This window comes from Oryzias latipes, chromosome 9, assembly GCF_053564925.1.
Source record: "Oryzias latipes strain Hd-rR chromosome 9, Olatipes_Hd-rR_3.1".
NCBI classification, from domain to species: domain Eukaryota; kingdom Metazoa; phylum Chordata; class Actinopteri; order Beloniformes; family Adrianichthyidae; genus Oryzias; species Oryzias latipes.
In genome coordinates, this window is record NC_136245.1 from 13,260,229 (window position 1) to 13,276,235 (window position 16,007).

General features: G+C 41.6%; 1 protein-coding gene across 4 annotated transcripts in view; it reads right to left on the reverse strand.

Annotated features, from left to right (window-relative positions):
- The window catches only part of LOC101171750 (paxillin), a 49,498-nt gene that overhangs the window by 17,026 nt on the left and 16,465 nt on the right, over positions 1-16,007 (reverse strand). For 2 of the 4 annotated variants that reach the window (XM_020706165.3, XM_020706164.3), the window contains exons 2-4: positions 2,492-2,700; positions 1,285-1,370; positions 1,051-1,190 (exon numbers count right to left, since the gene is read on the reverse strand). In XM_020706165.3, coding sequence (XP_020561824.1) covers positions 1,051-1,190; positions 1,285-1,370; positions 2,492-2,700 — 435 coding nt within the window. Of the gene's footprint in view, positions 1-1,050; positions 1,191-1,284; positions 1,371-2,491; positions 2,701-4,581; positions 4,678-15,352; positions 15,491-16,007 lie in introns of those variants that run through there. The other 2 variants (XM_078952681.1, XM_078952680.1) reach the window with 2 other exon arrangements.

A 16,007-nucleotide genomic window follows, 5' to 3' on the forward strand; every position in this document is an offset into this window, starting at 1 on the left:
TCCTCAGCTAAATGCTACTTATAGCTTTAATTCATGTTGTAATTCAACATTTTGAAATAAGTAGTGAGTAAATATAACTAACTTATTTTTTAAAGTGTTCCCAACACTGATTAGTAGATTAAATGTCTGCATCAATTAGTTATCTCAGCACTTTCTTCTAATGCAGTGTTTTTCAACCTTTTTTTAGCCACGGCACACTTTAACCTTGACAAAAATCCCGCGGCACATCAGCATCCAAAAAAAAAGGAGAAACTCATAGTCTGTATTGATCTACAGTCCCTCCACAATCTCACATGCATTTTTGTGATAATTGTGGCAGAAAAAGCTGGAAGCTGCAGTTGTTTTTTCTAAAAGATGTAAGAAAAGTTAAAAGTTTTAAGACGTTAAGAGGAGAGACTCATTGTGCGGTAAGACGCTGTCACTTTAACCCAATGCATCATGGGAGATGTAGTGCAAAAGTCCGCCGACCGCAGACAGACAAGCGTCTCTGAGCTTCATTGTTTTGATCACTCGTTCCACGGTCTGACACCGGATTCTGTGGAAAGCCACACCGCTAAAGACAAGCTTTAGCTGGTATTTTTGTTAGAACTGAGCGACATTTTTAGCTAAATCGAAACAAGGAAGTGTAGACTTTAACCACTTCTGATTGGTCAGACTGATGACATGTGATTAAGACTCCAAGAATGATTGGTGGAGACAGTTAAAGGGGCGGGACTTTTCCTAAAACAAAGCTTAAGCTGCGGCTAAATCGCGGTACCGTCATTCTTATCAAAATGTCTTTGATAAAATCAAATAAACACAAAGAAAAAAGTATTTTATGATCTTTCATATTCCTAATTTCTCAGTGTTTTATCAGGGCCTGTTTGGATGAACAAAGAGCTGATATCCTGGAAATGGTAAATGTTTTTAGATCAGTTAATGGGGGCAATTTCCCACGGCACACTTGACCATCTCCCACGGCACACTAGTGTGCCGCGGCACACTGGTTGAAAAACACTGTTCTAACTAGAGACACATACCAGAGAAACACGAGGAGTCTTCAAGTCTTACCTGTAGTGGGGAAGGAAGGGGAGCTTTTTTGGACTGCATTAAGTTCCAGTAAAAGTCTGTCGAGCTCTGACAGGTTACTGCCGAGGCCAGATGTCATGGCTACAGAAGATGAGTCGGAAGTCTTGTGTTTGTTTGGAAAACTGTGAAGAACAGAATGACCAAAGGATTAAAAAAACAAAACACATGAGATTGAATTCTCAGGTTGTTACAACATCTCCTGGGCAGGAAGAATACCTGTAAACGTGGTCCTCTTCAGCGTGAGACAGGGGGGAACTGCTGCTGTCCCTAGACCACAAGCTCTTCTGGGCTGAACCTACAGACTGCAGAAAGAGCATCAATCATTTACCAGGCTTGATTTTTTTTATTTCAAAATAAAAGAAAAACTGACAATTAATCTGTAGATCAAACAAAAATTCTCTAAATTTACAGAATCTCAAGTGAAAGATAAAATCTAAACTAAAATTGAAAAGAATTTGGGAGAAGATCTTGTAAAACTTTAATTCTCATGGGGGGAGGAAGGGCATGTCCAAAGTTAGGGAAATTTTTCAACAACTTGAAGACATTTTAAGACATTTGAAGACAACAAATTGAAGACATTTTATCTGATATTAAGAGATAGTTGGAGGCAAAAGGAGAACAGTTCGAGTTTTTTCAGTAGCGTTCGATGCAAAACCGACTCATCCAACTCATTTTGTTTTATAGCAGTGAACAATTTCTCTGTGAGCGCCCTGATGACGCTCCTGCAGATGAAGCTCAGTGAGTGTCGCAGTCGACACCAACAGCTCCCTCTTGCCAACTTTTACTGCTAGCTGGATAAAGGCAGCTTTCAACAAATGTGAACATTTGCTAAGAAAATGCTGAGATTGTTTGGCTCCACAAACTTGTGAGAGAAGACATGTTCTGTTATGAACCTTAACAAGAACCGTGTGAGAACTAGAGTAAAGGACTCCCACTTGTGGGACATCTTGCGCATCAAAACCATAGTCTTTGAGCCAGATCTGACTTGTCTCCTGTGGTGAATCAATTCTAAAGTCAGTGGGTCATTTTGTGTGTGTTGACACTACAGGGATTTGTACCGAAAAAGATAACTGTTAAGTTTTCCTGTTCAAACTGTTTAAATGTAAAAGTTAATCTAACATTTCATGAACCTAGATTTAACGTTTTCTTTTTCAGACAAACTTTTTACTTAATTTCATTTCTACTCTTCAAATGTGGAATGTTGGTCAAAATGTATTTAGATGTGTTGACAGTCTATGTGAGGAAATAAAAATACCACTGCAAAAAACATGTTCATTAAACTGTTGATTCGCATTTTATCTTATTAAAATAATTCAAAAACGCAGATGGAATGGTTGGCCCTCACACAGTTTCACCTCACCTAACAAAAAAATAAATGTAAAAGGAGGTGCCCTCGTATAAAGCCAGTCCCTCTGAGACCTACTAGCTGACATGAGAGGTGGGAGTTTGGACGATCAGTCAGGGTCCCGTTCAGAGCCTCAGCTGAGGGTGGGGGAGGAAGAGGTGGTGGTGTTGACACATCTTGGAAGGACTGTCCTCCGGTGGGGATGGAATACGGAGTTTCATCAGGTAGAAAGACTGGACGCTTTGAGATGTGGGATGTTGTTGATTCTAAGTCTGCAAGCAAAGCATCTGAAAGACATGAAACAAAGTAAAGGCAAAGCCAATTATGACTAAAATACCAGTATTGATTCCCACCTACTTTAGAAAAACATGTCTTTTTTTTTGCAAAATTTATTTTAGACTTCTTTAAACAAATATGTCAAAGGAAAAATAATAAACATCCAGAAGAGTTACAGTTTTAACTGTTTATTGACTGTGATTTCAGGTATTTTGATAGAATCAGGAAAGGCAAAGATGACAATCTTGGAAACAATAAAATAAAAAGAAATCTGCATATTTCTCTTAAAATTATTTTGGAGTTATCTTATTTTACAGTCCAATAGTGGACATACCAGAAAGTTCCTCTCCCTAATGTCACGTGTGAAAAAAGCTCAGAAAACCATCAAAAACTCTTAAACGTCCTTTTATAGTTCGGAGTGATTTCCATGGATAAAATTTGTCTCTGTAAAAGGGACGTGGGAGTACAGATTAAGCTTCAAAATCGAGGAGGCAGATGACAGTGTCCATGGGTCAAATGAGATGCCATGTGTCTGACAACTTTAGAAAAACAGGATGATGTGATGTGGCAGGGATTCCAATCTGCAGAGCAGCCAAAAAGCCAAAAACCAAGATGCAGTGAAGTCAAGGCTTCAATTCAACTCAATTCAATTTTTTAAAATATAGCCCAATATTTACAACAATAGTCATCTCAATGGGCTTCATACCGGTAATTGCGTAATAAACAAGAATCATAAAGAACATGAAGTCATAGAATTCAACGAGTATTTGCTAATCTAAACTAAACAGACTAAACTAAACTGGGCATCCTTGCCCTTAGACCCTCCTTCACGGTAAGGAAAAACTCAAAATTAAAAAATACACAAATAAATAAAAACAGATTCTGCAAAAATATGCGCCCACATGAAGGAGGGATCCTCCCCAGGACGGATAGGCGATGTACCAGAGCTCTTCGAGTAGAATTAGCTTATCTAACTCTACAACTACATGTTTGAATAGTCCAGCAGATGGGCTTCATCCAGATGAGAGGAAGGATGGCTGAGGGCGAAAGAAGAGCCAGAGGTAGGGTCCACAACCAGGTGTAGGAGCAGGAGCAGAGACGAGGGACATGGTCGTGTGCTGGAGCACAATGTATGAATCGCACTGCACGATGCAGAGGCATGGAGAACTGAATGATAAATAAATCAAGAATGAGCAGCATGTTATGTCAACAAAAATCACATTTGTTATCTTGACTTAAAATTTTAAGACAGCTCTTAAAATGTGTTGAAATTTCATGTGTTCTTTTACAGTGTACCATTGGGGTAATAAATGATAATGGAGTTGACAAGCAGAGAACAAATCTGAATCCAGGCCAGTACGGAGGGGGCTAAGTTACCCTGTTGAAACTATTCCGCAACACAAGAACAAAATAGACTTTTACGTCATACATCCCATCTATCAACAGCCTGTCCAGAATAGAAGGTAATCATTGGTGGTATGCTGTCATAGTGCAGATACTAGGATCTGCTACAGTTTTTTTTAAAACCCCTATACATTATAGATCGAACTACCATAAAAACTAACTGCAGTTGCTGTTGAAAAAGAGAAACACTTTTAATGGGTAATCTCTTAAATGTAACATGAATAAATGCTCTAACATGTTTTCTTTTCTCAGTTATTCGGTTTAGGTACAATAATGTTGTTCATAGCTGTAGGTATTCATCACACTGATCACTTTCAAAACATGTCCACCAGGGAAATGAACCTTGCATCCCCAGTAAACAATTTTCCCTTCACCTTTGTAAAACATTATTCTCTAACAAAAGCTAACCCATCATTACAATCAATGGAGGTGTTGCTGAAGCACATAAACGTGCATCAGTCATTACGTACAATGATTTCCATACTCACATATTCGGCTTGTCTGTGGATGCCCGAATGTGTGGAGGCATGGTTTTGTTTTAAACAGACACAGATAGCATTCACATCAAGAAGTGATAACATGTGGCCTGAACACTAAAAGGAATGGGGGAGTGGTTAAAAAGACCCAGGAGGAACATCCTTTTAGTGTCCTTCCAGCATAAAATTAAGAAGGAAAAAAAAAATATCTTGTTCAAAATGTATGCCTAAACGCAACCAAAAAGTTAGAATATTAAGAATATTATATTCTTAGTTGTAAAATTCAAAGTAATTAATCTTGTATAAGATTCAGTTAGTGTAGGAGTATTGTGTAAACTATAATCTCTTTCAACTCTTCATCTTTGGACCAATGTAGGGTCCTGTCCAGAAGCCAAATGTTCAAGTTTGCTTTAAACCACATGGTAGCACCAACCTATTTAAAGCACTAAGCTCAGAGAGTACCCACGTCTGTGCAAATGTGCTGAAATATCAGGACCGGCTCAAAATAATCTGCACCTGGCGCTGAGTCGCTAAACAAGGCATTACCCAAGTTGAGCTTGTCCCCTCATAAAACAAAAACTTGAGATAGAGAAATACCACAAATGGCTCTAGAACCAAAGTGATTTTAAAAAGTGCATTGAACTAGCTAAGCCAAAAATTATTAAACTTTTAAGGAATTCAAATGTATTCCCAGAAAGTATGTTTTGGCATAGAAAACGGAGACATTGATGGGGCCCTTCATGTGAAGCCTTTCCATCGAATAATCAAACACAAGTTTAATTCAGGCAAAAGGGTGTAAACTCCAAATACCTTTACCTAAAACTGTCTTAGTAAAAGTCACAATTAAAGCAACAGGTTTGCGTTCTTTATATAAAACTAATAAAAGGCTATAAAAAAATATTCTGAACAGAGGATGGTCTTTTCAAATCAGTCTGACCTGTGACATGATGAACACTGAGCCAGAGGGTATTTTTTCTCTTCGCACACTTTTCTGCAACCATAAACAGGACACTAGACTAAATTTTTGCTCTGGTCGCACCGGTGTGCCTTACTTTTTTTCCTAGGTGCACCAGGACGAAGGTTTGGTGCACCACCTTCTTAACCAAACTGCATTTAACTCAGCAGTTTTACATGGCCACATTTTTATTCATTTATTCATTTTCTATTACATTTTGTCCCTTTCAAGGTCACGGGGCTGCCGGAGCCTATCCCGGCCACTTGTGGGCAAAGGCAGTGGATGTCCTGGACAGGTCGCCAGTCTGTCGCAGGGTAGAATGTCCACATTCACACACCCATTCACTCTCACACTCACACCTATGGACAATTTAGAGTTGCCAATTAACCTATGAAGCATGATTTTGGACAGTGGAAGGAAGCCGGAGATCCCGGAGAGAACCCATGCATGCACAGGGAGAACATGCAAACTCCACACAGAAAGGTCCCCATTGATGTTATGTTTTTCATGTCCCCCAGCTGGGACTCGAACTGGGGGCCTTTTTGCTGTGAGGCAAGATCGCTAACCACTGTGCCACAGTGCAGCCCACACATTCCTTTTTAATTGGTGTCAATTAAGGACTTGAAAATGATTAACATACAAACTGGTATTTGAAACACAATTCTACAATAATGATTAATTTACATGAAAAAGTTGGTGTTTAAAGACCCACTTCTATGAAAAATGTGTTTTTGCTGTTTGAACATGTTCTTGTAGCATTTGTCTTGTGATAGAGGGCATATATAAAATAATTTAAGATTAAAACAGCATTTTTGAGCATCCCTTTATTCAGAGCAAATAAAAATGCTCCGTTTGAAAAGCTCAAATTTGTGAAACCAAGTGAAATGTGTGGACTAAAGTCTTGCTGCTTCGCTCCGTTCTGATGCATCCATTTATAGATAAATAGTAGGGGTGTAACGATACGCTAAAATCTCATTTCGGTTTGATTCAGAGTTTCATAGGGCTCGGTTCGATACGTTTCGGTTCGGTACGGCTGCCTAATAAAATACAAATCTGCCTGATATATGAACTGCTATTTTATAAAATATTATCTTATTGTTATTTATTGTGTGTGTTTTACTGTCGGACACCTGAATTTCTCCCTTGGGAGATTAATAAAGCTTTAATCTATCTATTTTCTGTATTTTTTCTGTACAAAAAGCCAGAAAATAATTACTTACAAAATGCATTTATTGGTTTTATACAACAATAAATAAAGTTGACCTCTCTAGGTGATCTGCTTAATAAAATAAAAACTCTTAGCTGCCAGGAACTACAAACTTTGACTCATTAACACTGGCCTGAAAATTTACTTGCACATTTATTTTCTTGTATACCCGATTGTTACGGTCGGGTCATGCCGTTTTAAGAGCATTAACAGATCTATTCTGTGGCATACACTATCTTTGTGTAACGATGTCAACACAACAGCACAGGAGCACAGGAGAGCGTAAGCTAAGCATTAGCCATGCTGATCCTGTGGACATGCGCACTGTCACCTCCGTCACCTAATAGCTGTTGAAGCTGAACTGCAATGACGTTTCTGACCGTGGAAGGCGGATCTTCCATCGGGGTTTGCATACCCGTTTGGACTTATTGCCGTTCTCCATAACTTAGCTACACAAACTGAACGCGCGCTCACACACAGTCTTAAGGCCCGTACACACCAGGACGAATATTCGCCAGCTTTTTTCGCCACGTTTTTTGTGTTCACACCCAGGCGATTTTCGCTGACGATGAGCCGAGCGAACATGCAATTTCATTCCCTGACATTAGATGGCGCTTAATGTAAAACAGAAATACCCCCTGCAAACAAGGTGGCGCTGCGCAACTTTACGCTTCTTAAAGTCGCTTTTCACTCAGAAGAAGAGAGCAAGTATTTACGCGCTTGTCAGAATCAAACAAAGAAAACATGAATATTTCAAGCACCAGTAGCTCCAGCTCCAGTTCCAGCGATGACGAAATTGTTCTGTTGAATGATGAAAGACACCGGAAAAGACGCAGATTTTGAGTACATCCCATAGTCACGAGATGAGAAGAACATGGGGAGTTTTATCGACTGGTACAAGAGCTGAAAATGTATCATTAGCGTTTTCGGGGATATTTTAGAATGTCCGTCAGTGAGTGTATCTTCTTCGTCTTATTTCTTAGCGGCAGTGTAGACGCTACTTGGCGTATATCTTCTTCGCCGTGACGTATGTGTGCTCAGCAAGACAGTTTTGTGTTTGAGCGCCCCCAAGTTGTGTTTTACTGTAACTTCAGAAGCTCCAGACACGTGTGCAGAAGCGCCATTCTCATTGGTCGTATAGTTTTTGACGCGGTACATCAAACCAAAAAAAAAGGAACCCGAGGCGTTTTTTAAAAAAATTACGCTTTTACGCGTGGCGTTTTTCGCGTCGGTGTGCACACTCACATTGGTGTCCTTTGTTTAGTCACGAGGCGTTAAACGTCGGCGAATATCGCGCGCAAAATTAGTCCCGGTGTGTACGGGCCTTTACGCTGCGCGCGACATGCTCTGCCGCCCCCCCTCCCCCGCCCCCCTTCCTACAGGCACGCAAGTGCAGAAACCAGTGAGAGTCTGGGCGGAATACCGCGAGTAACGTTAGTTCCGCCTCAACGCAAAGTTAATACATTTACGGGGGGGAAAATAAACAAACGAAACGGTACGAACGTGAACCGAACCTAAAGTGTACCGTTACACCCCTAATAAATAGAATAATTTCCATCTTTGTTTTCCTTGTCTGAGCTAATATCTGGCTCAAAACTGTAAGTCTGGAAGACTCCAATATCGCTTGCCGATTTTGTTTCACTAGTAATGTTATGTTGTGGTTGTGAGGGGTTGTAACTAGTGGTAGAGAATGTAAACAAGGATTTTATTGCAATCTTTGTTACTTCGACACCAACAGTCCCGCCCACAACTCAGAGATGGATTTCTAATGAACCCCTGCCGCTTTGCAATAATAAGGTCTTAGAAAATAAAACAGATTTTTTTATTTCTCGCTTGCAGAGGTCTGATTTCATGCTTCCTTGAGATGCGCGTTGTCATTTTGCTCTTGTTAGCCTTTTTTTCATCTTCTTTTCACTTTCTTCTGGTGTTCTATTTTTCTTGTCATAAAATTTCATCCCGTTTCTCTGATGTATGTTTTATTGCAGATAAGACATGGTACTTTGTAGATAATGTTGCATTTATTATTTTTGCTCGATCTGGGCTTTCGGGTGTACCAGGAGTTGTCTACATTTTTTGTGTGGTTTGACCGGGGTACTAATGTGGATATTTTTTCATGGCCCTTTGGATGCGTTCTGCTATTCCTCTAATGTATGGCAATATGACTATTCCTTTTCTGTCTGTCTTTTTTTCTTCTTCTTGTTTCTTTGTATTTTCTCTGCTTTACCCGTTTTTGTCCCTTTTTTAGTGCCGATGAGTTTGATTGACAGATTCACTAGCCAATGGTGACATTAGTTGACCTGCTCCGTCAGATGAGTCTCAATATTCACCGTAGAAAAATCTCTCACACACACGGGGAGATTCACAAACGAGAACGGGATTTTGAATGCAAATTCTGCAATTCGAATGATCTGTGAGTTCACATCACATGTGTACCTAAAAATCATGTTTGTGAAGCACTTACTGTGCATTTCTGATACATTTATTGTGAATTTCTAAAATGTTTTTGTGAAAAACAGTGTGCACATTTGTGAGAAACACTTATTGTGCATTTGTAAAACATTTAGTGTGCATGTGTGAAACACAATCTGTGTGTTTGTGAAACACAGGGTGTGTATTTCCGAATTTATTTTTCACGTTTGCATAAAATGACATTTGTGAATCGGAGCGTGTGCATTTGTAAAACAGATTGTGTGCATTTCTGATTATTGAGACTGAATTAACTCCATACTCATCAGGCTCATCTAGCCCAGCCATCTTGTCCTGTGAAGTAGGCTGCCTTTCGTCATGCGTGCAGCAACACCCAACGCAAACTCAGAGAAATCAAGAACGAGTGGTGGACCATCCTTGCAGAAAGAACTCAGCACTGTGCAGACACTGGCGACTCCAGGGGGTTCTACGAAGCCCTTAAGGCAGTGTACGGGCCCACGCACCAAATCCAGAGTCCCTTGCGCAGCTCAGACGAACGGAAGCTTCTAGCAGACAAGACTTCCATCTTGGACCGCTGGACTGAACAGCGTCCAGCGGTCTGATTGTGTGGTCGGCGTGTCAGCAATTCTCCGTATTCCCCAGCAACCACTTAAGGAGGAACTGGATGAGGCGCCTTCTATGGAAGAGACCTTAAAAGCCATTAAGCAACTGAAAAGTGGCAAGGCAGCAGGAGTTGACGGCATACCACCAGAGTTATGGAAGCATGGTGGCCCAGCGCTACACTCCAAACTCCATGAACTGTTTATCTGCTGCTGGGAGCAGGGAAAATTACCGCAAGATCTCCGTGATGCAGTCATCATCCCCCTCTACAAGAACAAGGGAGTAAATTCTGATTGCTCAAACTACAGAGGGATTACTCTACTCTCCATCGCAGGGAAAATCCTCGCAAGAATCCTACTCAACAGACTTGTGCCCACCATTGCCAAAGACCATCTTCCAGAATCCCAATGTGGCTTCAGAAGCAACAGGAGCACAACTGACATGGTGTTTGTCCTCCGACAGCTTCAAGAAAAGTGTCGTGAGCAGAACAAGGCACTCTATGTAACCTTTGTCGACCTGACCAATGCGTTTGACACTGTGAGCCGAAAAGGCCTGTGGCAGATCATGGAACGTCTCGGCTGCCCACCCAAATTCCTCAACATGGTTGTTCAGCTGCACGAAGACCAGAACGCTCAGATCAGGCTCAATAGCGACCTTTCAGACACTTTCCCCATCATCAACGGCGTAAAACAGGGCTGTGTCTTGGCACCCACTCTTTTTACGATCTTCTTCAGCATGATGCTGAAGCAAGCCACTGATGGCCCTGATGACGAGGATGCCGTGTACATTCGCTACCGCCTCGATGGCAGCTTGTTCAACCTGAGACGACTGAAGGCTCACACCAAGACCTGTGAGCAAATGATCAGTGACCTCCTCTTTGCAGATGACGCAGCACTCCTAGCTCACACTCAGAGAGCACTTCAGCGATTAACTTCCTGCTTCGCAGATGCTGCCAAGCTGTTCGGACTTGAAGTTAGTCTGAAGAAGACAGAGGTCCTCCACCAGCCAGTACCTCGGGAAGTGTACCAGCCTCCCCATGTCTATATCGGAGAGACAGAACTGAAAGCTGTCCAGCAGTTTACCTACTTGGGGTGCACAATTACCTCAGATGCCAGGATTGACAAAGAGTTAGACAACAGGCTCGCCAAGGCGAATAGTGCCTTTGGCAGACTCCACAGTCGGGTGTGGAACAACAAGCACCTGAAGAAACCCACCAAGATCAGTGTTTACGGGGCAGTTGTGGTGACCACCCTTCTTTCCGGCTCTGAGTCTTGGGTCACCTACCAGCACCACCTGCGAGTCCTCGAACGTTTCCACCAGCGCTGTCTACGCACCATTCTTGGCATCCATTGGAGCGACTTTGTCACCAATGTCGAAGTCCTTGAGAGGGCACACATCCAAAGCATAGAGGCCATGCTTCTTAAGTCACAACTGCGGTGGGCTGGACATGTACACAGGATGGAGGACCACCGACTGCCAAAGATCACTCTGTATGGCGAACTTGCATCAGGCCAGCGAAATAGAGGGGCACCAAAAAAGAGATACAAAGACTCTCTTAAGAAATCCCTTGGTGCTTGCAACATCGACCATCGTCAGTGGTCTACTCTGGCAAAAGATCGTGACACCTGGCGCCAGTACATCAAAGACGCTGTCTCCTCTTTTGAAGACAAGCGACGGACTAGTCTAAAAGACAAACGACAAAGGAGAATAGCCGGCCTCACGACTGTACTGAATCTAGAACAGACTTTCACCTGCAGCCTCTGCTGCAGGGTCTGCCTTTCCCATATTGGATTGCTCAGCCACGAGCGAGCTTGTAGAAGACGTGGACAGCCCTCTTCATAATCTTCGTTTTACGAAGCCTCGCCATGATTTGTATTGTAGTTTTTACTGGCATCCTAGTGAACAATGACACTATGGGAAATAAATATTTTATCATCCGCACTGAAGAAAACAGACATTGTATATGCATCATGGAGGCAATGGAGATCAGAAAGCGAGCCCAAAAAACTATGAACAGAGATGATGATGATGCTCTCACACTTGGTGCACACTTGGAGACTGGGAGATTACGGCATATGTGTGACGCAAATTTAATGTGAGTTCCCGCTCAAATGGCTGCACTGGAGGGCTGTCCGTGTCCCAGCCAACGCACAACTCCGAACAGTCTCAGAGAGGAGGAGGCAAAATGAGGAACTTAATGCGCTCTCTCATTTCCGATATCAAGCCTAATTATATTAACACACCCACAATCAGCCAAACAGCATGGACGTCACTTCTGCCCTCAAACCCCTCACTCATGGTGAAACAAAAAGAAACACCCATGCTCAGCCCTATTTTTGCCGCATCCCACAATCCCTTGCTGCCAATAGATCCAACGTGCACGTGACCGCCACTACAATATGACGCAGCTTTCAAGTTAAAAGCAATTGTTAAAAGCAGTGTGAAAAAAATCCACCATCAACAACGGGTTTGGACAGCGCAAGCTCAGGAGGGAATTTGCCTCAGGATGAGTATGACACTGACAGCAACAACAATTCCAATCAGACACTGAGGAGGAAGACTTCCATGGTTTCAGTGCACAGGAGGAAGATGAAGAAAGCTCTCAGTGACTTTTACGTTCATGTTTTTTTAAACCAGCCCTCTTAGTGCTGTGTTATGGTGAGTCACTGTCGTGAAAGAAAACTCCCAGCGCATGCGCTGCGTAGCTCGTGCTTCTGCGTGTGCTGCTCAGAGGCACGCGCGTGCCTATAAGTTACTCCTGGACACCACTGTGAACTCTGATCTAGGCTTTTTTTTTTTAGAAAGAAGAGCTCAGGTATATTATTAAAACTTTGAAAACTCTTTCTGTGTACCGTCTTTCTTGGTAAATATATCATGTGTTGAACCTTTCCTGCGATTACTTTCTTACTTTCTGACTGTGATCGGAAAATCCGCCGAAGGCGGATCTTCCTAAAGTTGTTCACTTCCCCGTTCGGACCCTCAGAGCCTCCAGAGTGGGTTAATGAAGAATCATTCATCGGTCTTCTGGGGAAACTTTCTTTAAAAACAGTTCTCTTTCACTCTGTATAACAGAGATAAACACACACCCCCAACACACTTTCACTGCTCTTGCTCTCACTCCCTCTCACGCTGCAAGTGCGCTCTCCCCTCCTTCCGCTCCCTCCTCCTCCTACTTACACACGCGCAGGTTTCAAAACATACACATCCTCAATCTACATCACATGTTTCAGTGTGGGCACATGCGGCTTATAGACAGGTGCGGCTTATGTATGTACGACATGGTTTATCCTTTAAAAATGTAATGAGTGCGGCTTGTAATCAGGTGCGCTCTATAGCCCGGAAATTACGGTATTTACGATGTCCACATAAAGAAATTAATAATAAATAATAATAAACAATCATACACGATTGGTTTTATATTACGTCCCTTTCTGTTAGAAGCCGTGTTTCCACTTCGTTGTTGTGTTTCTGGATTTGGTCATTTGTGATGGGATTGCTTTATGCGAGTCGGTTTTTGGTAATTTGCACCCAGATTTGCTTTTGTGTTTCAGGACTCAGTAATTTGTTCCGTGATTTCGTAATTAGTTCCATGATTTGCTGTTGCGTTGTGTTTAGTATTTGTTCATTTGAACTGGGATTTGTTGTTGTTGTATCTTAAATGTTGAAAAAAAATTGTGGTAGACAAAAGAATGTAAACATTGGAGCTGATGCTCCGATATTAAAGGATTTTAACAGACTTATTTTATTCGCTCTAACTGCCGCAAGAACCAGGCTTGTGTGCACAGGGACCCTAACTGAACGGCTCTAATGTGCATTCTCATAAACAAAAACAATCCCTTCTTTGAAGTGTGTTACACCTGCACACAAATATAAAGAAATTGATTTTTTTTTTACACTGATAACAACTGTCAAGCATTGCCACTGACTATGAGCACCACACGTTCAAACCACTGTATGAGGAAATCCAGCAATGACATTTTTATCATCACTAAAGCAGCACTGAAGCTTGTTGGCATGTGGAAAGCTGCTTTAAAGAAAGAAAAAAATATATTTTTTGGTTCCAGACTGCGGGTGGGAGTGACAAAGGACAAACTGCAGCTCTGCTCTAACAACTCAATGGTCCATTGTGCGTTCTGTGAATGAATCCAGCCAATATAACTTGATCTAATAATTCTGATGAATTCATTAAATACGTAAAACAAAACCTTGGTTTTCAGCCATTCTGTCAGAAGGTCCTGTGTAGACACAAATCTTCATTATGTTTAGCAAACAAGTCATGTGGACATATCCCACACATTCTTGTGGCAGTGGGTTCATGTCTGGTCTTGACTATTGAAGGCCATACACAACTCCCTGCCACAGTCCTGCAGTGTTTATCAGATGGGAATGAAGCTTCGTGGAGAATTCCATACATTCCATCATTCAAGCAAGCAACCATGTGAGAACAGAAGGGCTCAAACCCACAATAAAAGTTCAAATAGTGCATCTCTAAAATCAAAGACCCTTAGCATTAAACCAACATTAAGACAAAACTTTCACTTCCATAGAATTTTGATTGTGGGTATTACAAGAATGTGCTTAAATCCGAAACATTTGTAAACCAGAAAATGAAAGTAACACAGACAATTACAAGGCCCTTTTTAACTACAGCATGCTTCGAATTCCACAATAAGAGCCATTATTATTTCCCTTATTTGTAGCATGAAGAATCCTGTGAATTGGATAATGCCAGGGCTGTCTAACCTTTTCAATTAGCAGTTGGGCAGCAGGGGTGGGTCATAAGGGTCCACAGCTTACCTGTTAATAGCAGTGAGCTAAGGAGCACAACCAGTTGTCAACCAACAGTCTCAAAAAGGAACCCGGCCCCCTCACCAACCTAACGTGATATTTATATCGAACAAGACAGACCGGGCCAGGGGAAGGGGATGGAGGTTGAGATGCAAGTTAGAAAGACAGGGGGAATCCAATGCAAAACAGGATGGAAGCAAACAATCTGTACACATCCGTAATCCTACTTTGCTGATTTCACTGATCGCATGTTGTTTTTAAAATGCAACTCCTATGATAAATAAGGGAACACTGTAAATTAAAGCAACCTGCGTAACAAATTTTGTCCTGATTCAGAAATGGAAAAGAAATTAAGAGAATTAGCAGAAATTAGTCTAAATATGCTAAAAAGAGTAAAATATGTTTTATTCTCGCATCATTATAGTCCAGCTCTTTCTTTCACTTTTTTTTTTAATAAAACTCCACAAAAAAGTTCAAATAATCCATCTATAGAGCTGGGGTCGGCAACCTTTACCACTCAAAGAGCCATTAGGATCTATTTCCCACAGAAATGAAAGCACAGGGAGCCTAGGGTGTTAGAAAAAATTGTTTTGTTCTACATAGCGTGATAGTTCATTTGGCGATACTTGTAATGATTCGAAATGCTGTCAGAATATTTATTTAATTATTTATTTTAATTATTTATGAGCGTGATGTTTCCTCTGATCTTTTGTCCATTTGTCACAAGTTTGAATAAACTTTTCTGTCTTTGTTGCAGGGTCTGGAATCATAAGTGGTTAGTCTAACCCCTTTCCCCGCCTCTCTACCTGTTCACATCCTCTGCAGCTCCAAGTTGTTTTGTCCCGCATGCAACCCCCCTCTTCCAGCGTGTCCTACACAGACAGCGTAACATACGGTCATCATAGCAGCAAGTTAACAGGATAGGAAGGGTGCACTAAGGCAAATGTAAATAATTTTTGTGCGGAAATGGGTGGTTTTAGTCTATGAAAAAAAATGGCTTTCATGTGCCCCCTCCGAGATTGCCACTGACTGTCTTTTTAGAAGAACTTTCCATCCCATAACAGACTCTGGTCTGCATTCACAGCTGCAGACACGCCCCCTCCGCCTGTTCACGCTGCTCTCCTCTTCCTGCCCACTCGCACTACCCGACTGTGTTAAAGGCACCACGACAATCTTAGAACATAACAGTTATTTTACAAAACTATAAAGAGCCGCAGCACAAGGATGAAAGAGCCGAATGTGGCACCGGAGCCGGAGGTTAGTCACCATACTACTAGAAAACTATAGAAAAATGCACCAGATTTAGAAGGCTTGAGGATTCTGAGACCACAGCTGCACACAATATTTAATCGTTAAAAGTCTGTAGTACTGCAAACTCCTAAAATCAAAGAGGACACCACTACTGAAAGCTGGACTGGAATTAATCTGAGGTAGAAGCAGAAACATGACATCTGAAAACAC